Below are 24,098 nucleotides of genomic sequence, written 5' to 3'. Positions count from 1 at the left end.
GTACAATTCAAATACATATGCGATTTGAGAACCAAATGTTTCAGCCTTGTAACTTGATTTTCTGATCAATCAATCAATCATTTTATTTGCATGCCATCTTTCCATAGCTTAAACTATGCTCAAAGCGGATTACAACATATAAAAATGCATAACTACAAACATAAGAAAAGTAGTCATAAACAAAACTTCAAAAAGTACACAACCAAACTGAACAATTTCCACAGAAATCATAAGATCCAGTATAAAGATGTAAAAAACTAGCATCAACAACAGCAGCAACCCCCCACAACAAAATCCCCTAAACAGTTCCCCGGTGCCTGATAATAGAATGATAATAATAATAAAATGATATTTATTTTCCCGGTTGGATCATCCTTTATATTTTCATTTATACAGGCAACAACCGATTTATGAGTGCCCAAATGACATACACACAGCTCCGAACCTGGAAATACCCCAAAACGTCATAAAGACATCACAGAAAAGGGCAGAATGGGCAGGCTTATGTGTGCTCTGCCAACACATGGGAGGATCTGGAATGTAACCCCCCCGCAGAAAAATGAGGATTGCCTGTATACTAGGGACTGCACCACTGTTTCGGTTGCTCACCAACCCCTACCTGACCGCTTCCCCTTTTCAACTCCTCTCATCTTACACCTGGCCCTAAACCCATCCCCATCCCTTTACACCTAAGCCAGACCTGCCTTCTCTCTGTTTAGTTTGTTATTCTATTTTTACTGCCAGGAAAAGGGAGACTTGGTTTTGAGACTTTCTGCCTCAGATACCCAATAACTTTGTTGGCTTTGGATACTATGCACCTTGATTTGAGGGGTGTGTGTGTGTGTCTGTTTATTGCTCCACCTTGGGCAGCAAAATGCCCTGAGTTGGCTCTGTTTCTTCATAATGTATTAATGTTTCAGGGGAAATATCCTTGAGATAAGAATACAAATTAAGGAAGCAGGGTAAGATTTACCAAAAGGAGTGTGAGTAGAGATGGTACAGTATTTGAAAGAGGGGCTTTGCCCAAAGTATTGTCCAAAATATATTTGGGAGGAAAACATGTGTGTGTGTGTGTGTGTGTGTGTGTGTGTGTGTGTGTGTGTGTTTTTAAGTTAGTACCTTGTGCCTTCCTCATTCTCGAAGAATGAACATCCACTGCCTCATGTTGATGTGTAGCTTTGGCATTCTGCTTGCTCCTGACTTTGCAGTTCAGTGGCAGAGTCAGACAAGGACTGTGCTCCCAGGGCTTGGCATTTCCCAGTATTTACAGCCCCCTCCCCACCCCCAGCTGGTTAGACAAATAAAATCTAATGCCGACTGAATCCCCAGCTCTCTGTCCTCAACAGCAATAACAAGACCTGGGTGGCATTTCAAAGAATGTATCCGTAGGAGATGGCTTGAAATTAGCTAGCATTGGAATATATTCTTTTAATTTGGGGGCTGGAAGAGAAATGTAATACTTTCTTTGTAATAGACTGGAGACTCTGGCTTAGCTGCTGTTTAGCTAGTATTGCTATGAATTGGAAAGATTGCTTAGACGAGCATTGACCTCTCACTAACCCCTTCCCTAATCCAAATGAAAACATGTTTTATTGCAAGAGTAGATAAAAGGAATCATAAATAAATGGTCTTGCACAAGCTCTATGCTACCTGCCCAAGTGCAAAAATATGTGTTAGCACTGACAAGTTTGATTAAAAATGGGTGGCTAAAGTTCCTGCTTGCACTGCATTTACAGTTTTATAAAGTTTTAAGAGAAGAGAGACTGCATCATCCGCTTTAGAATACAAACCACCAAGCTTTGCGAAAAAGTTTCTGCTTCAGATTCAGATCCATCACTGATACAGCAGATCGGGTCCTCCCTAACAAGAGGGCACGTGTTGCAGTGCGACCTGGCAACCAGACCCTGTGTTGTGGGTGGGAACATTGGAGCGGCCACAACACCCTATTGGTGGTCCCTCTACCTTGGGAGCAATTGGGCCAGAGAGACGCCAGTCAAAGCAATCGAGGGACCACTATTTAAGATGATGCACGTGTCCCTGAGCTTCCTCTTTTGGGCTCAGTGCATTGGAACACCCGCCCATCTCTCCCTATATTCAGGGCTTGCGCTTGACCTTGCTATGCCATCGTGTGTTGCCTGTCGTTGGGAAAGGGGTACAGCAGGAATTTTCCCCACTTGGCTGATTGGCTGGTGCCACTTGGGTTTCCCTGCTGTGTAGCAAATCGTCACAACTTGTAAGGTTGCAGATAGTCTCTGGTTCAGGTGGATAGGGATGGCAGGATGCCTAGCCATCCCTATGCGTTGGGTATTCCTTGAAGAAGGAATCCATGGACTCAAGAGTTTGTCTCCCCTGTGAGGGGTTCTGACCGGAGCTTGAGTCTAGGGCTCATCTGGGTGGAGGCCTAGCAGGGCTCCTGCTTGCCACTGTCCCAGGTGTTCACCCATGGCTGACTTATGGTTGCTGCCCAGAGTCAGCACTGCCTGCAGGGCTGCAGGTAGCTAGTCTAACCAGAGCCTATGCAACCACTCACTTGATTGGAATCAATAAAGTTGTGGCCTAAATTATGCCAAAAAACCAAACCAAAAATTTGAGTCTTGTCTGAATTTATTTCTTGGGGGTGGTTAAAACGTCTCCAGTCCACACGCAAATTGGTAGAAATGAAAGTTTCTGAATTCCTCCTTGCAGCTGCAGTTGGGGGTACATGGGCCCAGGGGGAGACTAGGCCCATTTTTATAACACTAAACTGTGGTTTAGTGTTATATCCAAACCAGGTGTCCAATTAATTCATCAAGACAACAGATTATAGAGTTTTTGGAGACCACACTGTTGTGGATTTCCCTATACCTTTCTGCTACATCTTGAATGAATGAGACCAGCTAGTTCATCTGATTTTCAATCCCTTTCAAGCACACTCAGTTATTAAGTACAACATCTTTGTTAGTAATTACCATCCTTAATTGAGTCATTAGCATATATAAACATTTCCCTGCTATTGTATTCTACTTGCTAGCGCCTCTAGGGTTTGAGTTATTGTGTATGGAAACCATTTTAAATAGGAAAACAACAATCAGTAGAATTAGAAGATTTTTTAAAAGAAAGATTGGCAATTTATGATGGCCTGCAAACCATTTATAAAAAAATATTTTCAACTTGAAGTTTTAACTATGAAAATATGATTGATTTGAACACAGGTAGCCTGTTGAGAAAGCCACAGCATGGCATTTCAATGGACATATTTTTTGTTAGAGGGGAAAAATGAATTTCATGCCTGCCTGTGATTATTAGTAGTTCTAAGATGCCCGAGTTATCTGTGCACATTCATTAACTGTCTCTTTGAACTTGTAATCATCAGGATTTGTACTCTGCAAAGGTTGCACTATTTGATTGTTTTATTAAAGGGGGAGGTAACTGAAGTACTTCAATCCTGGGAGGCTGCAGAATAAAATATTAGATATACCGGTACATTCCTTTTAGAATTAATTATATGATCAAAGCATTTTCCATCTCAAGATACTGCTCTCTATACTGCTATGATTATAGCTCATCTCTCCACCAGAGAATTCAAGAAAACTGTAATGCATTTATAAACCTAAATAGGGAATAATGTTTGCACATTGGGGAGAAATGGTCTGTTTCAAAGGCTATAAATTTAGCCAGTAATGAACTCCAAAGTAATGAAAGTAATCAAGGACCAAACCAAGGATGGCACCTCCTCACCTCTCTGTAAATGCTCCAGCATTTTTCACACCTTTGTGATGTGAACAAATTCAACAGATGAAGTGTTTTCCAATATGGAGATGAAGTATCTCCTGTTAGGTTTCTCTGTCAGGCAGCTGTTAAAAGAAGTCACAGGAACACTAATAGAAAAAGGCCACACCTACATTTAAAGTACTTATTCAGCTTTAATGGTAAATGGTTTTCCACAAAGAATCCTGGGAACTGTAGTTTGGTAATGGCACTGAGCTCACGGACCTACGTTCCCAGCACCAGCTCCCAGGATTCTCCATGTGTGGTGCAAAGAGTGCTTGGGAAGTATGGGATGGATGTAACTACTGTAAAGAGAACTGGCAGTCCTACAGAAAGAGATGGCTAGCCCCCTTGCCATCAGTTGTCGGCAGGCCAGATCCAAAAGGAAGCACGTGCTGTCAGATGTGCAAAGAGCACCCTGCCCCTCTAACTTAAAAGCAGCACATATTGAGCTCAGCAGAGGGGATGGAAAGGCTGCTGACAGCCCAGATCCGAGAGGAGGTCTGCAGGGTGGCCCTGGCTGACCTGGTGGCTCTAGGCCGGACATGTGGCTACCTGACAGGCTAACTTTGGCCCAGGACATCTCCTCTCTGAGAGGATGGAGCCGGGGAGGAAAAGGGCACTGCGGTGGGGCAGGGGGGAGAGAAAGGAAAGCTGACAGGGAGAGAAATGCAAACATGGCCTAGCAGTTATGGTGTGGGGGAGGTGTGGAGGAAGATGAAGGGTAAACCTGGCAAGAGAACTCAGGAAGTCAAACCGAAGCAAAGTAAGGGGAATGATGAGATAGAGTTTCCTGGAGAGGGCTGGAGAGAAACGCAGACAGATAAACAGCCAGGAGGACCCAAGGAACAGACGCTGTTCCCTTGGCAAAATCCTAGAGGGCGCTACGCAGCTGGCAACTTGCCAAGGCCTGGTTACTGTTCTCTCTCTCTCTCCTTATGCCTTTTGATTTTACTTCAAGGACTTCCACATATGGCAAACATATTACAAAGAAGAGGTGTCACTGCACCCCCCCCTCCCCACTACTGTTTTCTAAACACTAAATATTATTCATAACATCTAGCAATGTGCCGGTAATGCTGCATATTTCAAGGGAAGGCCAGGTGTTAGAAAGGTCAGGTTATATATTCCTCAGCCACACAGCCATCAGGTTTCCTAACGGCTGCAGCTTGTAGTTCTGCCTCTTATGATATCAGTGCTATATTGTTCTGTCACATCTTGGTTGCCTGCAGGGCTGCCCCAAGACATTTTGGAACCTGAGGCAAACCAGAAAACGGCACCCCCTCTCCCTGCCAGGTGAGAAGGGGTGAGTTATAATTTCTGTTACGCTATTTTTATGAAGAATGCATAGGTTATATAATTGGCCTGCATGGGGAAGTTTGATGTTTTTATTGTAAATTGAAAATAACAATGGTGGTGGGGTTTTTTTGTTTTTGTTTTTTAAAAAGGTACATAAAACTTTTGACGAAATTATACTGACCTATAGTTACACAGCAAATTATCCAGTACAATTATACTTATTAATTTACCTCACGGGGATAATGTTAACATGGGGTTGTCATTTCCCTAGCATTCCTACCAAAAGCTTTGCTGCAAGGAAGGATATCCAGGATATGTGTTGCCTGTTCTAATGCTGTAGGGCTCAGGATGCAACCTTTTTCTGGGTGTGGTATTGCTGGGTTCAGCTCCATTCTACAGGAAATGAACAACCAGGAAAGGCAACAAGAACTCTGTAGCACTTGGAGCAAGCAAGAAATGCAGGACTACCCATCTCCTCCTTGCAATGTAGTCTTTATAAGTGTTGAGAATGAAATTAGGTGTATAAATGGGACCTACAACAAAACGTTGCAATATATTTTCTCTCACACACATCTAACAGTAGTGTTCCTGTTGAGGGAGGGGGCCAGCCAGCCAGTTAACCGTGTCTTCCTCCAGCTTCCTAAAATCTGCTAAGGGCTCAAGCAAACCAATTGTTTCTTACTCTTCCATTCTTGGTTTTCCATTTTTCTTTTCCAATTGACATTCAACATTCCATGGCTCCTGGTGATCATGGAGCATGCTTAGTTTTCATTGGGCTGTTTGGGGGCATGGGGTTGCCCCATTTTGGCATTTGTGGACTTTTAAATATTGTTTGTACTTTGGCAAACTTTGGGGTCGCCCTGAGCATTCTGATACCTCCCTCAGATTTCTTAGTACGTAGCTGCATTTTCTATTGGCATGAGCACAAAAGTTCACCAGCCAAATTCAGGCTATGAATTTTAATCCTTGTTTTAATTCTGCCTGAGTTTTGTAAGAATAAATGAACTGCCTGTGGTGGTGTGTTCCACTGTAACAATTTCCAGAGGAGTGGGGGTGTTAGTTTTCTTTAGCAAAAACAGCAAAGTCTTGTGACAACTTTATTATAGCATAAGCTTTTGAGTTCAGGTGCATGAAGTGTTATCCTGTCAATGCATCTGATGAAGTGGACTGTAGTCCACAAAAACTTATGCTATAATAAATTTGTTGTCCTTTAAGGTGCTGTACTGTTTTTTGTTCGTTTTGCACTATTGGCTCTGAATAAAGGGCCTCAGACTCCCCCACCCCCCATAAATTTGGCATTTGTAAGGTTTTTTTCATTCTGTTTATCTCCCAAGGCAGTCCCAGGAGGGGTGGGCTTTTTGTTGCTGTAGTTTTGAGGAACCTAAACAGGCAAACTGATTCTTGTCTCTTTCTCCAACTATAATAATGTTGTCTCAAGGAACAATTAGAGTTGCCAGATTTCCCGTATTATTATATCATATTTCAAAATATCCCAACTCCATAAAACAGGCACTCCTAGATTCTTGGCATGGCCCATTTTGAGCTAGTGGTTTCATGACAGTTTCATGTACAGCATTAAAACATCTGCCTCCCCTCCCCATACTCTTGCCCTAAAGTATTAAAGCTGAGACCAAATTTCACCATGTTGTTCTAGTAGCTATATTTAAGGAATAGTTTCACAGTTTTCAGATGGGAGATGGGCCTCCCAGAGAATATATGGGCAGCTGGTAGGTTTGAGAAATATGACATCTGCTCACTCAGCCCAGTAACCAATTCCTTTCAGTTGTGTGTTTCATCTTGGCCAGCATGATGTATAGTCATATCCGTCAGTATAACTTGGGTGTCTATGCAGTAGGTGCTGCTTGTCTTTATTGTTAATCCAAAAGGCCAAAGGAGCTGCCACCTCTGCCTGTTATTGATGTGGACTTCTAGCTTCCAAAAACCTCATTATTTGGGGACATGGAAGCACTGATACCTTCACTTTCCCTTACTTTATCTGCCCGTGTACCCCCAGACTACAGTGACAATTCCAACTCTGAAGTTGACTGCCATCTGCATCCACCCTTTGTTATTTTAGGGAGGGTCCTTTATGACAAACTTTGAGGAGCCCAGGTTTAGGGTGCTGCACCTGCTCTGTAAGGCCTACATTGCCACACGAAGCAGCTCTCAAATTTGTTTGGGCTCTCATTTAGGCCACCTAGTTAGTCGCCGCATACACCAAAACAAAGGATAAGTACATGTCCTTGAATTAGGTGGATGGCCTATTCTGGAAGGGGTTGCACTCCCACAAAGGTTTAGGACTCTGGGAGTACTTCTGGATTTCAGCTTGTCAGTGCAGTCCCAAGTGGTTTCTGTGACTAGGCCTGCTTATGTCAACCTTAGGCTAGTACATCAGCTGTGGTCATTCCTAGGCTGAGAATGTCCTCACTTCTCCATGCTGTAGTGACTTTCTGCTTGGGCTGCTGCAATGTGCTCTATGGGCAGCTGCCCTTGAAGATGGCTTAGAAGCTGAAGCTAATGCAGAATGTGTCTGGAGGCTGGCATCTGCAGAAAAAGAGGTCTAAAGTGAGATGATTAAAACCTGCCCTCTATGCTTTCTGAGTAGGGAAAGTTGTGAATATTGCTGCTTACAACACTGGATGTTCTGAAGTTCCACCTAGAGGTTTAGTGCTTTTCTTTATTTGTATAAATACAGTTTTATTTTTTTCCAGACCACAAATTATTTCTAAGTGTCATTTAGCTGGGAAAAGCTCTAATCTTCATTCCATATCTTCAAAACATCACTTATATTGAGATACTTATTTAATTACCGGTAGTTAATGAGCAGACTTTACAACATTTCAGTAGTTTTTTTCAGAATTTTAATTTAATGGTGGCCGTTTATCTTAAAACTTCTCTATATTGTTGTTGTGGAGTAGATTCCACTTTGGAAAGGAGCTGGACATTGTCCGTGTTAGGAATATTTTAGGATAGGTCTGGGAGCTCACAGTTTAATTAATACCATGTGGAGCAGGTTGGAGGACATTAACTAATCCTTTACTTATTTTGTTTATCATCACTTGGGATGAACAAAGACTCTGGATTAACTCTCGGCATGATTAACTCTGACTGGGTGGGCAGACTTGACCTTGTTATAATCAACACCTTGTAAATTATGGCAAAAGTGTGACTATTAGCTATACATTAGCTATACATTTCTAAAAGCGAGGGTGTTAGCAATTAATCTTGTATGAGACGGGGCAAGACAGTGATGGAAGACTTAAAATTAACCCCATGTGGAGCACACATGGGATACTGTCAGATGCCCCCGTGAGAAACAGAAAAAAGATATTAGCACTGATCCTATAAAAATAGTACACAATATAATTTGATTGTATGCCTCTGGTGTGGATTTATTTGTTTACATGTGTATTTAGTATACTTGAAAAATTTTCTCACTCGCTTGCTACGACTCAGAACAGATATACAGAACGCTGTATATCTATGTATCTATACTTTAAATAAACTAAATATATATAAGTAAGTTAGAATAAACGTGTCTTCATTCTTATCTGTATTTGTAGAAACTTACAGCACCCCGGAAACATTTTTTTGTGTGGAAACAAGCTTCAGAGTTGGGGAGTCAACATAGGGTAGATCAGACTAGTGCAGTGTTTCCCAACCAGTGTGCCTCCAGATGTTTTGGGACTACAACTCCCATCATCCCTAGCTAGCAAGACCAGTGGTCAGGAATGATGGGAATTGTAGTCCAAAAACATCTGGAGGCACACTGGTTGGGAAACACTGGACTAGTGGCCCTAAGTGTATCAATTGGACCCATGGAGGACACCATCAAGAAGTCAGCTAGCCTGGCTGACCACTCAGACTGGAGAGAAAAGAGTTGCTCTGGAGTCAGACAAGCACATCAACAAATGGAGCTCTGGTCCAAGCCTGCCAGCATTGCCCTTTCCCTCTCACTACCTTGCTTGCTCCCACTGCCTCTTCCTCCTGATTGCTATAGAAAGCATCATTATCTGGGTTACTGAAATGGAACGCTGGTTGCAGGGTGTTTTGTTAATGGTCTCTAGGTGGAGGCAGTAGTGGACAGGTGAAGGAAGCAACACAGGAGAGGGGAAACAAGAGTGATGGGCTTGAATTAGTACTTGCTGGTGTTGATTGCCTGACAGGAGTTGTGGAAGCAGGCATAGTGAATGGAGCCCTGTTTGTCTTTTATTTCTGCTTAAGACATTTAGAGCCCAAACAATGTAGATCTTTATAGGTTCACAATGGTAGCTTGATAGCTATATTTCCTGAAATTGTGATACAATGCTGTTTTATCAAATATATCTATCAAGTAGCATCACTATTGTGCTGTTGGTTTTACCTCTTTTTTGCCCCCAAATTATAAATGTAGCTCTATTTTGTGAGACCACTTTGGGGTAGCTGTGGCTGTTAAAGTCTGAAATACAGTAAATCCTTGGAAGTTGTTTGTCTGTGTGGACCAACTTTGTGTTTATAGAAAAATGATTTGGTGCAGGACAGGGTGGAGGTACAATTCCTGCCACTACATCTGCAAAAGAGAAGCGGAAGAACACACACATTTTGAACCAGGAAGGCAAAATCTGTGGCCTCGTCCTGACACTTCTGGTGCTGACATCACTAGTCAGCAGTAACCTCTACTCTTGTTGACACAAGGAACAAACCCCAAAGGCCGTCTAGACATTGAGTTGGCTGCCAACTTATTCACTAATATCTGGAAATGCTCAGAGATCCACTTGGAGGCAAACCAGGGGGAGAAGGAGGCTTGAGAAGGGAAATGCCATTTCCCTTGTTATTTTTTAAAAATGGATTCCATTCCCTAGGCCAAAGCTGATTCTTGCACCTCCCATTTCCCCACCATCTGCTGACTGTGAGGTTAGAACAAATGCCAGTTTTAAAACTGTGTTCTCACATCATAGTCGCTGCTGGTCTCTTCTCTATGCCAGAACTTCTCCAAGTTATGCAACACCTTCTGCTGATTCTCTTGCCTAATGAAGTGGGGTGGGTTGTCATGAGGAAGAGGGCCCAGTTGTTGTTGTTTTTTATAAAAAAACCAACAACTTATTTTTATTAAATATTTTTCTCATTTAAAAAAGCACATGCATTGTCTCTTTCTTCAGGTTGTGTTTTCTACAGATCAGTTACATTTGTTGTCAGACATTGGTGTTATAGGGTTGGGAAGAAAAGAAGGGGAACAGGAGAGAGGGGGTGGTATGGTGTTGAATGCCCTCCTCAGAGAGGCTCAGTTGATACCTGGTAGCATCTTTTGGCACCAGGTGAAGATCTTTTTATTCTCCCAGGCCTTTCAATTAAATGCTCTGTTGGGTTTTCAATTCTGACATTAATCATTCTTTTAAAGCTGGTTTTATAGTGATGGTATACTACTCTGTGATGGTTTTATCCTGAATTTTATAAAATACCATAGATATTATTAGTTTTAGCTTATTTTTTGAAGGCATTTTGTTTGAGGGTTTTTTTTAATTTAAGTTTTGTAAACTTAAATGGTTGATGGCAAGTATAGAACTAATGTCTAAATAAATAAAATAAAATAAATCTTTCGCGGATCACTGCCAGCTGCTAACTCTGCTGGGATTGGCTGCGTTCATGAATTGTGCTGCTGTTCCCTGTTGAAAATCAGGTTTGTATCCAGTGCCGATCAGCTGATGGGCAGTGCCTGCAAGCCCTGTTTTCATTTTGGATCTTCCTTTGCAGCTTGACTTCAGTTCAATACCAGACTGCAAAAGCTGGGTCAGGTGATTGACAGGTGGGTGCCCCTGCTCACTTGTCAGAGTGGCCCACATGAGTATGGGAGCCGAAGATCTGGCTGACCAGATCCTGTTCCCTACCACGCCTGTGTTATTTCAATCAGAAGGGCCAAGTGGACTTGAAGAATAATTAGGGTCTCCTCTTCTAACCCTGTCTCAAAACCAGTCCATGGTTTCAGTTATTATCAGACTGGAAAGGGAGTCAGCACAAAGGGCATAGAGCAGGTGTCAGCAAACTTTTTCAGCAGGAGACCGGAGTATATTTTGGAAAAAAATAATAATGAACAAGTTCCTATGCCCCACAAACAACCCAGAGATGCCTTTTAAATAAAAGCACACCTTCTACTCAAGTAAAAACACCAGGCAGGCCCCACAAATATCCCAGAGATGCATTTTAAATAAAAGGACACATTCTACTCATGTAAAAACACGCTGATTCCCGGACCGTCTGCGGGCCGGATTTAGAAGGTGATTGGGCCAGATCTTGCCCCTGGGCCTTAGTTTGCCTACCCATGGCATAGAGTGTGGACTAAAAACTCCGCTGAGAGGAAACTCTGTGAATCAGCAGATCTGCCAAATCCTCCAAGAGGGAGGCAAAGGGAAGTGCAAAAAATGCTGAAGCATTTTGAGATGTAGTGATGAGGATGCAGGAGAGGATTTCCTGCTGGCAGGAAGGGAAGCTTTTAAAAATGGCTCTGAAAGGTCTTGATTATTTCATCCTCAGCTTTGAAATTCTACACAGCTCCCATTTGCTTCTGTGATCTTCCCACTTAGCAAAACAAAGAGTCCGTATCCCTCTGGCTCTGACCAAACACCTGTTTTCGAAACTGCAGAATGCATAAATGGAATTAAGTGTGAAAGTTTCTTAGACTGAGCTGTCATGAGCTGTGACAGCTGAGTGATGATAGGTATGTGGAGCTGGGGACACAGTCATGCAGCCGGGGGTTGACTTTACGGAAATGCCCCCTCCCTGAATAACATGCACATGCAACAACCAGGAGAGCAGTGGGAGCAAACTGGCAACCGGTACATATCATCTGCTGCTCTTGGGTAGGAACGTAGCGTCTAGAAGATAAGCACAGAAATTTATCATAAAAAAGAAAACCCAAAGGCTCCTATAATAAAGGGCAGGGGATAACCAGGAAGGACAAAGGAAGAATTCTGTGTAAGCCACTCAAACAATTTGCCTTTGGCAAATTACAATGAATTGCCAACATCCTTGGACCAGTACTGTACGTAACAATTGTTTTACTCACCTGTCAGTTTGGCAAAGGGTGTTTCTGAAATGTACTAGTCACTGGCCAATGTTATGCTGTGGGGTAAGGGTTCATAGTCCAGGGGTGCCAACTTGAATAAAATATTGGGAAGCGTGTGTCAGATAAACCCCACCCCACATAATCGATCACAAGACACAGCACGCACACACCATTTGAATGGCAATGTCCATCAACTTGGGGGGGGCAGCCTCCTCAAATCTTTTATTGGGGCGAAGGGACTTTCGCCCCGAGGAGTTGGCTCCTCTGGTTCATACGCATAGCCAGGTTATAAAGGACAAATAGTCACAGATCATAAAGCACTATGCAAACTCTATAAAGTGTTTGCATGAATTTCTGTTGCAAATTCTGCATTACGATGACAGTGTGGGCACAGCCCTACAATCCATGGCAAATGTATATCAGTTTTTGCTTGCAATAAGCATCAAGTTGCATCAAGAATATACTTTATATAACTGGGACTACCAGAACAATGGCACGGAATAACTGCAAAGAAACCGTGCTGTCACGGAGCAATCTGAATGTTCCACACTAAGTCCAAGGAATCAAATGAATGGAAAAATAGGTACCACTTAGGGAGGGCAGGAGGAAGAATGCCCCTCCTCTCATGACTACATAATCATTTATCATCAATATCTCTGTGAAAGCCCAATGCTTCTTTGTAACTTGGTGTTGAATATATTCAATAGCAGGACTTGAAGTTTGCGATGAACTTTATCCCCACTTCTACCACCAAAATTTGAAATGGTGCCCTTGAGGAAAAACATGATAATCCTCTTCAAAACTTCCAACTTTAGCATTAGTCAAAATTTGGCCCCATTGGAGGATTTCAGATTGATATTCACGGATTTCTCTGCCATCCACATGCAAATTAAAAAATGAGTTTTGCTTATCATAATAAATATTACAGCTGTTACATTTTCAGGTGGTTTCTTAAGATCTTCATTTACAACATTGCAGATAAATCTGTTTGAGTTCCCTTATGTATAGGTTAGAGTAGTAAGGGTTACATGAGGGGCTTCTGAAAAAGTAACTGCATGTTTTAAAAGAGAGAGAACCCCAACCAAAAGACTTATTCCAGGGGAAAAAACAAAAAGTAATGTGGTACCTTAAAAATAGGAATAAATGTATCATGGCTTAAGCTTTCATGAACTGATGAAGTGGCGTGTGGACCATGAAAGCTTTTGCTAATAGTTAAAAGTGCTACAATATTTTTTGCTTTTGCCGCAACAAATTTAACCCAGCTACAGGTACCCCCGAAAGAACTCAAGCATGCATTTTCTCTCTCTCTTTACAACTCATGACCTGTGCATATCTTGATGTTGTTAAGTTCACAGGGGTGTTTTCTGTAATGTTAAAAATCAACTAAAAACATAGGTGGGGTGTTCACTTTCACCCCCTTTTCCTTTGTTTTAGTAAAAAACAAATTACAGTGAACAAAAAAAAGAGTAACTGGACCACTAAATCTTGTTACTCACCTGTCAGTACACCAAGGACTCTTTCTGATTATGCATGTTGCTATCATTAACAAATGCTGTTTTAGGGAAATTATCCCCCCTTTCCCAGCAATGAGCTATCCATATTAAGAACAAAGAGGAATGGAAACATGCCAATAATGATATGGTTATGCACAAGATATCTTGAGTCAACAATCTCAATTAATAGAAGACGTTTGGTGACAAGTACATTTAAGCAATGGCAGACAATGAATCCACTTTGGATAAAGACCCTTGTCTGCAGTTTGCCCCTTTAAAAACCATAAACTGAAAGATCAAGGATAGGAATAGGAAACCCAGTTTTCCAGAAATAGACAAGGTGTCAGCGGCTGCAGGATTCTGCTTCCTTTTTCAATGTCCCATCAATCCAGTTGTGTTTATTTTACTATCCTGCTGCCAGCTCTCTTGGAAGCTATCTTGAGAAAACAAATATTACTGGAGTTGCTACATGCCTTTTTAATTACACTAATTATTTCTCCATGTTAATAGTATGTGAATATTAGAATTATATATACACATATGAGACACAATGACTCATACTTTTTATAGCTGCATGGATGCTATATGTTAATTCATCATCATGTATGCATATGAGCTCACTTGGTTTTCTCCATGAGGCTTTGGAGAAAAAACCCAAAGGATGACGGTCACAGCATATAAATCTTGGAGAGAGAGGAGGGGCATTATAGTCTAGCAGGAGTATCTCCTTCACACCTTGGGGTTTTACTTGAGACACAAACCACCTGCATGTCAGTCAGCCGCCATTTCATAGCAGACCTCCCTGCGAAAAATCAACCGTCTGGAGGGGCTGGTTGTGCCTTTGCAGGAACCAGTGACAATTTCAACCTGGTGGGGTCAACTATACAAAGTGTCGATGCAAAAAGGAAGTGGTGATTTTGGATTAGATGGAATAGAGTTGCAAATGAATCTGCAAGAAGGATTTTTTTAAAAAAATTGAGGATCAGATCCTGCCTTTGTGTTTACTTCCAAAGCTATGAATGTAACAGCAAAATGACTACCCAAAGACTACCCAATGCGCTCAAGCACCCAGCTGTTGCCAGACAACCATCATTTTAAGGGGCTTCTTGTTTTAGAGCAGAGATGGTCCCTTTTTCCACCTGAGGGCACCCTTGGTCAACCACAAACTCTCACAGCCCCATCTGTTGAGGTGATCCAAGTAGCTCAGCTGAATAGGACCTTGTCTCCCCAGTTATCAAATGATTAATCTGATAAGGGGTGAAAGATCCATCCCATCAGGGTCATGGAATTCTAGTGCAGTGTCAACTTTAGTCTTTTTTTCTCTTTTTGCTGCTGTTGCAACAAAAATGGGTGGGTGGGGGGAACGACAGAGAAAGTTTGTTTGGAGGGGTGTCTTGTGGCTCCTAGGCCAGATATTAGCCACTCTTGTTTTAAAGAGTTGCTTCTCACTTAAGCAGGGAATTAGCATGGTCCAGTAGATAAAATGTTTGAATGCAGAAGTCATGAGTTCAACTAGAGATCACCTAAGGGAATCTCTTGAGCCTTCTTTGGCTTTCTATTGTAACTTTTGAATAATTGTTGTGGATATATATAGGATAAATATTTACAAGCATCTTCTTCATTTAAAAATTGCAATGTAACTGATGAATAATAATTATTTCCAAACTATAGGAGTACAAAATACCATACAATGGATATCCCACCACTCACCATTATTTTTTTCACACTTGAGCACACTTTAGATCACAGCATAGCAACCTGTGTTGTTGGTGTGATGAACTGGCAATGTCACACCCTGTCATTGACAGACTTTAGAGAAGAGGTGGAGACCCATGAAGTTGTAAATGATAATTAGAACCAATTAAGCATAAACAACAACAGCCGTTAATGTACTAATCATTTACTATTCCTGTTTTAACTCTCACACTTTTTCTTAAGGAACTTCACTCACTGCCCCTCAGCTGAATTTAACACAGGCTTCCTCAACCTCGGCCCTCCAGATGTTTTGAGACTACAATTCCCATCATCCTGCTAGCTAGGGATCATGGGAGTTGTAGGCGAAAAACATCTGGAGGGCCGAGGTTGAGAAAGCCTGATTTAACAGATGTTTTAACGCCCTAGAATGCTGCTGCCTTATTTCTCAGTATCACAAACACTTTGAATACCTATTGCTCTTGGGATCAAGCTGGATGTACATGTGATTATTGAACATGGGTTTGTCAGGGTAAGGGTTAATTTCTAAGTCTTAAAGAAGCAGTAATTGTTGTTGTTGTTGATGATGATGATGATAATACCCTGCCCTTCTGGCTGGGTTGGCCCAGCTACTCTGAGCAGCTTCCAACATATATAAAAACATCAAACATTAATAGTAACAATCTGATCTAATATAAAAAGTCAAAATAAATTTAAAATAATGTATAGCAAATACATAAAGCAATATTCAGTCATCCTTTAGAATCTAATAGTAAACAGTAAGCACATGGTTGACAGGAACAAAACCTGCCCTCTCCTTTACTCCACATGCTTTGCTGCTTTAATTTTCTTTCCCCTCCAGCCAGCTTACTTCTACTATCAGAACTAGGCTGAAGGGAAAAAGTTTTAAAGCAGCAGAGTATAGAGAATAAGGCAAGAACAGGCTTGATTCTTATAGGTTTCATCAGTTTAGAGCCAAACTGGCAAGCATGAATGCTATAAACACACATGCATCTGGTTTGGTCCTTCCTCCAACGCCTTCAAGCAACATTACATCTTTAGTTGCTACTGGTTCAATTTTAAATGTTACAGTATATTTACAGCCCAAGAAACCATGATTCACATGTGTAGGAATAGTGAAAAGCTCCACTACTCCCTACTCTGAAACCTTCCCTCTTCTTCTTCTTGTATGTTTAGCTGCAGGAGAAATTTCCTGGTTTGTTAAGACATAGTTTCCTGTGATGTCTGAATTCAGAAACTTATCCTGATCTGAAGGGAGCACTTAAATCAGTTTCCCAGGTTGACATCACTGTAAACCATGGCTTAACAAACCAGGAAGTCTTATTTGAAGCCAAGAATGGGAATGGGGGAGAAGATAAAACACACAAGCTCATTACTTAAGAATGAGATGCCAGGATGCTCAAGAACAGGGCCAACCGTTCAGATGTGGAATCAGAATAACAAGCCTTAATTTTAACATGTGCTTTTCCAGATTATTTCAGAGGCAATGTACCTAGAGCAGCAATTACGATTGTCACTAACTTATTTTGAAAGCTCCTTTTTACTACTGCAAGAGACAGCAGTTTAAAGGGAACAAAAGATGAATCAAGGAATGTAGGACACATTGATAAGAAGGGTGGTTCCAAGATGACTGGTCAATACTACAGATGTTTGTGTCATCCTCTGTTTCCCGCATCTCTCCCCCCCCCCCCAGTACAATAAATGCAGTTATGGTGTATTCCAATGGATAGTTTGTTCCTTTTCCTGTTGTACTTGTGGAGAGCCTCAGACAGGATACATCTGCAGGAATCCCAGAACCTAAACCTGCACAGACCGTACATTTTCTTTCTCTCCCCCCTCCCACCCCCCGCAACCCTAGTATAATGCTGTTGCCTAACAGGTCATAAAGCTAAGAGAGGTGTCTTCAGTTTTTGTTATTTTGCATCCTTCCTTGTATCCTCCACCCTGTTCTACGGGACAAGAATATTTGTGCCCAGCCCTCTGATCAGTTCTCATGAGCAGAACAGAGGAGCACCTATCTCTGCCCCCAACCATTGTTTGCATGTTTTGCCTTTACCTAAAGGAAGCAGCATGGGTTAGTTGCTGGCAGGGACATTGTTTCTAACAATGTGTTAGATAGATAAATAAATAAATCCCAGCATTCATAAGGAGGAGAGCTGTTTCGCAAGAGAGCCATGAGTGACATGGTTACATCTGCAGTTTCCCCATCTTCCTGCTGATGTGGCTACACTCTTTGAGAGCTCCAACAAAGTAGCCCCAGCAGCAAGATTCGTGGCAGCATAGAGAAAGGTTTAGTGCAGTGTTTCCCAACCTTGTGCCTCCAGCTGTTTTCGGACTACAATTCCCATCATTCCTGACCACTGGTCTTGCTAGCTAGGGATGATGGGAGTTGTAGTCCCAAAACATCTGGAGGCACAAGGTTGGGAAACACTGGTTTAGTGTGCAAAGCAAGACGGTGTTGTGCCTTAAATATGAGAAACCAAGACATTTCACATATGTTTCTATCTAGTGGGTACTTAACCCACGACACTTAGAGCTGTCATCCTTCAGAACCAATTACCTTCCTAATACACGCACACATTGAATGTAATCCTATCTATGTTTACCCAGAAGTAATGGGGCTTGTATCTCAGTAAGTTTCTTTAGGATGCAGCTGCAGGGCCCCATGTTTTAGAGGCAAGTTGTTCTCTCATGTGATAATGTCTTGCTTCAATGTGGGGTGTGTGTGTGTCCTCAAGCCCTTAGTACACTGATTTCAATGCCTGTTATGATTCTCCTCAGCACACCTCTAAACATGTACTGAGGGACAGTGAAATTGTTCCTGTGTCAAAAGTGTCTAGCCATCTGGAGCCCAGAATTTATACTGGAGGCAGATATGTCCAGCAGTAAATTGGATATAAAGATTTGTATTCAGGACGGATTGGAATTATTTTTGTTTCAAAATGGTTATATTTTCATGGGATTTCACAAAAATGCTTTCATTAATTTTCATTAACACAGAACACATTTTTTGTGCAACATCCAAAGTTTTCCCCACCCCTTCTGTCTTTTCAGTCTAACTGTTTTGTTAAGTGATAGCTTCAGGGAGGAAAAAAAGAGATGCTTAACCCTTTCCATCTGTACCTCTTCTCTTACTCCCACTCAATCATTCTGTTTTCTTTCATCCTGTACTACAAGTTTAGAACAAGTTTCCATCTTCCATTTGCAATTCCATCTCAATGTCAGGGACGCAGGACTTGAACTAGGAATCTTCATGTCCAGGGAAAGGATCTAGCATGGATTACATGTGCTCAAGCCACATAGCCTTGTTCATGTTCATAAAGGTGTTTTGCACCAGTGCCCCAGGCTTTCCTATGGAGGGAATTATTTATTTATGTTCACAAGGACTGAATCCCCATTCTGCACCTCAAAATGTACCCTTACCTGGAGAATAATAATAATAATAATAATAATAATAATAATAATTTATTTATTTATTTATACCCTGCCCATCTGGCTGGGTTTCCCCAGCCACTCTGGGCGGCTTCCAGAAGTATATTAAAATACAATAATCTATTAAACCTTAAAAGCTTCCCTAAACAGGGCTGTCTTCAGATGTCTTCTGAAGAGACTGGGGAGGTGTTTCACGTACACTGCATCACAGCCAACTTCCCACTCCAGCTACTTCTAGACATATGCATATATTATTTTTTCATTTCATTTCTATACCACTTTATATTTTTACAGAAAAATCTCAAAGCGGTTTACAACACATTAAAACATCAAATAAAAACCATCCGGAATAAACATTACCAAAGAAAGTCAAATAATAAAGTATACATTAAAAGTGACATAATTAACAGGAAGCCAAAATATTATTTTAAAGATTTCAAAATAAAACATTGCAAGGGAGGTCAACTACAGAAAACACATTTAGCACAGCAAAGTTCACAAAAAAAATCTTAACCATTTCAAAAGAAAGCATTACTAAAGGAAGTCAAATATAAAATGTACATTTAAAACATCATAATTAACAAGGGAACAAAATATTATCATAAACACAGAACATATCTTCTGCTGTTACTGCCAAGTCCTTCCCATAGTAATTCATGGCAGGTGGTGGCTGCGGAAACTCAGGCTCAATGACCTGGGTCTGCACTAAGAGAGTTTCTGATGTACGCGATGTTCTACATGCACTTCTGTGAGAGAGGGGTCCTCATTGCACATGGCCATAGTCATCTTCACATTGAAATGAGGTGGAAAATGTGAATGCAGGAGTTGTGTGCACATGTCAGAGTGCTCACAAAGCTCAAAGATCTACAATACTGAAAATTAGATGTGTAGCTTGGCAGACAGAACAAAGCCTCCAGATACTAGGAGCCAAGACTACGCTTGCTCAACTGAGCAGTGCATTCCTCTTGCTTTTAGCTTCAGGGCCTAACAGTTCAGGCCACTAACTCCATTGGAGTGTCAGGGGCTGAATTTGGGTGTGGCTTTAATTGATGAATGATATGAGGAATGAAAGACACAAGTTAACCATTAAAAAAGAATTAAAGCCCTTCCTCTTAAATAACATGGTGAAAATGAAAGCCAGAAGGACTTCAAAAAGTAGAAGGCAATAAAAATCTGTAACCATGACCCTGATTCCTTTTAAAGTTAGTGGTGGAAATTTGCGTGTATATAGGGCCAAACCTCTCAGCCCAGTGCCTTCTCCATCCACATAATCTTTCTTCTCTCCACCTCACACATCCACATGCAGCCTTGTGCGTGTGTACATGGATGCTCAGTCTTGCTCTGATTCTCCATCTGATTCCTCTCTTATTACAGTTCATTGGTTGTTGCTGAGTAGCCGCGTGCTAAGTGCACCACTGAGGGTCTGTTCTTGCTTTACTTTACATGTTTTGCTTTTTCGGAAGCCACCATGAAGGATGCTACCTCGATAGTTTTGCACAGTGAACGTTTTGCATAGGAGAAAGAACCTCTGAAAACTAGAAGTCAGAAACTCATCCACCTATGATAAGTATTTGCTCCTGGTGCTTAACACTGCCTGAACTGAATGGGCTGATCAAAGCTTTCTCTACTATTTTGACCTCTAAGTCGGTGTTTCCCAACCAGTGTGCCTCCAGATGTTTTGGGACTACAACTCCCATCATCCCTAGCTAGCAAGACCAGTGGTCAGGAATGATGGGAGTTGTAGTCCCTAAACATCTGGAGGCACACTGGTTGGGAAACACTGCTCTAAGTAGTCAAATGTTCAACACATAAGACTTGGCCTCTGTAGTAGCTATGTTACCAGCACAACTGTGTATCTGACAAGTGTCCAGGTACTTGTATGCCAAGGCCCATGGCTGACCTATCAGAGTGCTGATCTGACTCAGACCTTCTGAGCATCATGTGCTTTCAGACCGTTCATTGGCCCCCCTGGACCTACCTATGCCCACTGTGGGAAATGAACAGTGGGGGTGTGTGTGCTATAACTTCCACTTGTTACATCTGGGTCCTTGTCAACTGCCGTAAAGTTTTCTAAATGGAAGCAATCTGAGCATGCCCTAAAATTTGTCTAAAATATAGCCCAAGAGTTTCTGACCATAGCAATAGGGTGATGTGTGTTCCCTCCACTGCCACCCTTCCTTCACACTTTAGAAATCGCGATTCCAAATGTTGTGAGCAAAGTGGGCGGGGGGGGGGAGCCATAATAACAAACTGAGAGTGGGATGTGAGGGATCCACCTCCATCCTGCAATTCTGTATTGCTGCTGTGGCTCCTGCCGCTCCTATTATTGCTAGTATTACTCCGGCCGCTTCTACAGGAAAAGCATGGTTGGGAGACAAGCATGTCCGCCAGAGATAGAAGTGCGAGACTGCTGATGCCAGCCCAGTTTCTAAAGATATACCTAGTCAAATGACCACAGTCTGTGTGGCTTCTTGGCAGGAAGGAAGTGTAAAACAATTAAAAGGAGCAAGGATGTCTACACAAAACTAGGTTTTGGACAGGTCATTCTTATGACCTGGGTGCTGCCCTGCACGTTTCTCAGCCGCCTGTGGGAAATTGCTCCCCAAATGCCTTCTCTCTTCTGATTCCCTGGTATTCCTCTTACCTGCTTTCCCAGATTCTAATTTAACCTGGGGGGGGGCATGCCCTTTATCTTCCTGATTGCCTTCTCCCTCAGCCTCCCACTGTTGTTGTAAGCATATAGGATGCAGTGGCCAAGGCATGCAAATATTTTAAGTTCCTCTGGCCATGGTGTTTCTGGGGGAAAAAATACTGTTTTACTTATAAAGCACCATGTATATAGATGTTCGAAGTGTAATTTATTTCTTATCATTTATTAATACAGTAAGGGGATATTGCACTGCTTTTAACTCATTCATTAAAGTCGCAGTCAAAAGTGTTACTGGGATATGAATCAACATAAGTTCAAGTGCTTACAGATATTTTCTCCTTTTGTAAAAGAGAATGTGTGAATTTAAGGTGACAGATCTTTCTTGCTTTTTCAGGATGCTCATAACCAGTAGACTGAAACTGATGAAGCAAATCTTGATATACTACTACTAAGTGTTTCCTCCAGTGTTGATTTATTTGCTATTTATAAAACACTTTTTAAAAAAGCAGCTCTCTAAGTTTTGTGCAGCCTAAGGGCTTATCCACACTTACCTTTCTGCTGCTCTTTCCAGACACAATCCTCACTTTAAAACTCCGTGTCTGAGCGCCTTTTTTTTTTTTGTTGCTCTGCAGCTTTCCCCTCTCATTCTTAAAAGCTCAATCAGAGCAAATGTCAATCCAAATTGACATTTGTTCCAGATGAGCACTAAAGAGTGGGTTTGGGGTAGAGATGGGAAGGCCTGGAAAAAACCAGAAAAATTGGGGGGGACCACCCAGTTTCCCCCGAAGTTGTTTTTTCCATTTGGAAAAATGGGGGGGTGACACTGCCCCCCCATTTTTTCAGTTTTTTTCCAGGCCTTCCCTTCTCTAGTTTGGGGCAAAAAACAAAACACACAGACACTGAGCTTTATAAGTGTGGACCTGTGTCTGGAAATAGCAGGGCCAAAGGTAAGTGGGGATAAGCCCTAAAAAAGAGCAGTGTATAATTACAACATTGAAAGAAAAACCCAACCTAAAACCTATAAAACAACAATATAAAAACACATATAAAAGTGAATAAAAAAGAAATTTAGACAAACTTGAAATATCAAACCTAGTTAACTTATGATGGATGATTAATAGAACTACTGGAGTACCGTAGATAATAATGAGTGACGGTTGTTCTCTACTATGAACTTGTTTCTTTCTCTCCCTAGATCTAGTGAGTGGCTATTCTATGACCCCACCCACTCTCAGCATCACAGAAGAAGAATACGTGATCAACGCTAAGGACACACTGAATATTACTTGCAGGTAAGATCGAAAGAACAGTGCCTTTCACAGCTGCCAGCTGTTGTGTCAAAGATTCTGAAAGACTTTTCAAAGACACTCAGTGGGAAACCTCTTTCTGGTTTCTGGACTGGTGGAAAAGCTGAACTTAAGTTGATTGGTTATGAATACTTGGGATAGAATTGTGGCTCTCCATTTGTGATGGGGGAATACTGGGTCAGGGCAGCCAAGAGCTGTCAATCATAGCCTATTATACAATCAGGGGTAACACTATACATTATGATCACAACCTCCACATTTACTGATTACAGACACTTGAGGGCTTATAGTAATATTTGACCAATGGATTTTAGTACGCTTTCAAGAAAATGCATGGAATTAGCATTATTTTCACCTGAGGTCCAAAATTCAAAAAAGCAACAATAAAAGCAAGTTCGAGGGCATATATTATCTATGGCTGAGTGCCAAAGAACATTGCAACTCACTCTGCATGCTGAAAGAGTCTTGAACAGCCCACATAGCAATTCACTTTGGAAATGAAAAGGGCTTTCAAAAGTGTGTAATCATATGACAAAGAGCAATCCCATCTTAGTATTGCATGCTTTCTACCAATTTACTTAGAAGGAACAGGAATTAGGTTTGTAGGTCTTTGCAGTGGCAGGCAACCATGCAGCCGGGACCTTAAAAATTAGTGCCCATTCAAGCATGCACAGGCAATGTGGTCATGTAGCTGCACTTTCCACAGATTCCTTCTACCTAAAGCCTGTGTTGCCTTTCATTTCCTCCCCAGGAAACCCTGATCTGCACCTTGAAAAAGGTAGCATAGTTTAGTATGGTTGAGTGCACATCTGCAATCTACTATGTACCCACTTACCTTTTTGCACATATGCCCTTATCCTAAGCATGTTGGGTAAAACCCTTCCTTCATTGCCTCCTTCCAACGACAGAGCAGCAGCTTTGCTAAGGTTATATCTCTATTTATCTGACAGAGGCTTACAGGGAGCAGGAAAGTGTCTTATTTCCAGTCTGAGCTCTTATGTGCAACGCTGCCCTTGCCAAAGCAAAGAGGCTGATCTGTTCTTTGAGTTATCCAAGGGAATCTTCCCAAATAGCAGTTAACTCTGTTTTGAGCCAGCTCATCTTTAAATCTCAAGGGGGATATGACCAGAAACCCGCCTCAGGCTAGGATGAAAACAGCAGGAAGGAAGTATTCCTATCTCCTGCTTCCAGACCCACATATTCAATGCAACTTAAAGCTGGTCAACAGATCACTGGAAAAGAATGGGGCCCATATCCTTCATCAATAGCATGGCTGTTCTGCCCACCAACGCTTACCTCCCCCAAAGTTCGGCTCCCGCATTTTTCATTAACTTTCAATGGTGTGGAAGAGCATAGCTCAGTGGTAGAGCTCATGCATTGCGTGTAGAAGTTCAGTCCCTGGTGCCTCAACCCCACAG

General features: G+C 41.8%; 1 protein-coding gene across 2 annotated transcripts in view; it reads left to right on the top strand.

Annotated features, from left to right (window-relative positions):
• Positions 1-24,098, top strand: part of FLT4 (fms related receptor tyrosine kinase 4) — a 92,537-nt gene that overhangs the window by 8,919 nt on the left and 59,520 nt on the right. For both annotated transcript variants that reach the window (XM_060271641.2, XM_035105644.3), the window contains exon 2: positions 22,569-22,665. In XM_060271641.2, the coding sequence (XP_060127624.2) occupies positions 22,569-22,665 (97 nt within the window). The remainder of the gene's footprint in view (positions 1-22,568; positions 22,666-24,098) is intronic.

The sequence above is a fragment of the Zootoca vivipara genome, chromosome 2, assembly GCF_965207765.1.
Source record: "Zootoca vivipara chromosome 2, rZooViv2.hap1.1, whole genome shotgun sequence".
NCBI classification, from domain to species: domain Eukaryota; kingdom Metazoa; phylum Chordata; class Lepidosauria; order Squamata; family Lacertidae; genus Zootoca; species Zootoca vivipara.
Note: the sequence above shows the minus strand (reverse complement) of the source record. Positions and strands in the feature narration are given on the sequence as shown.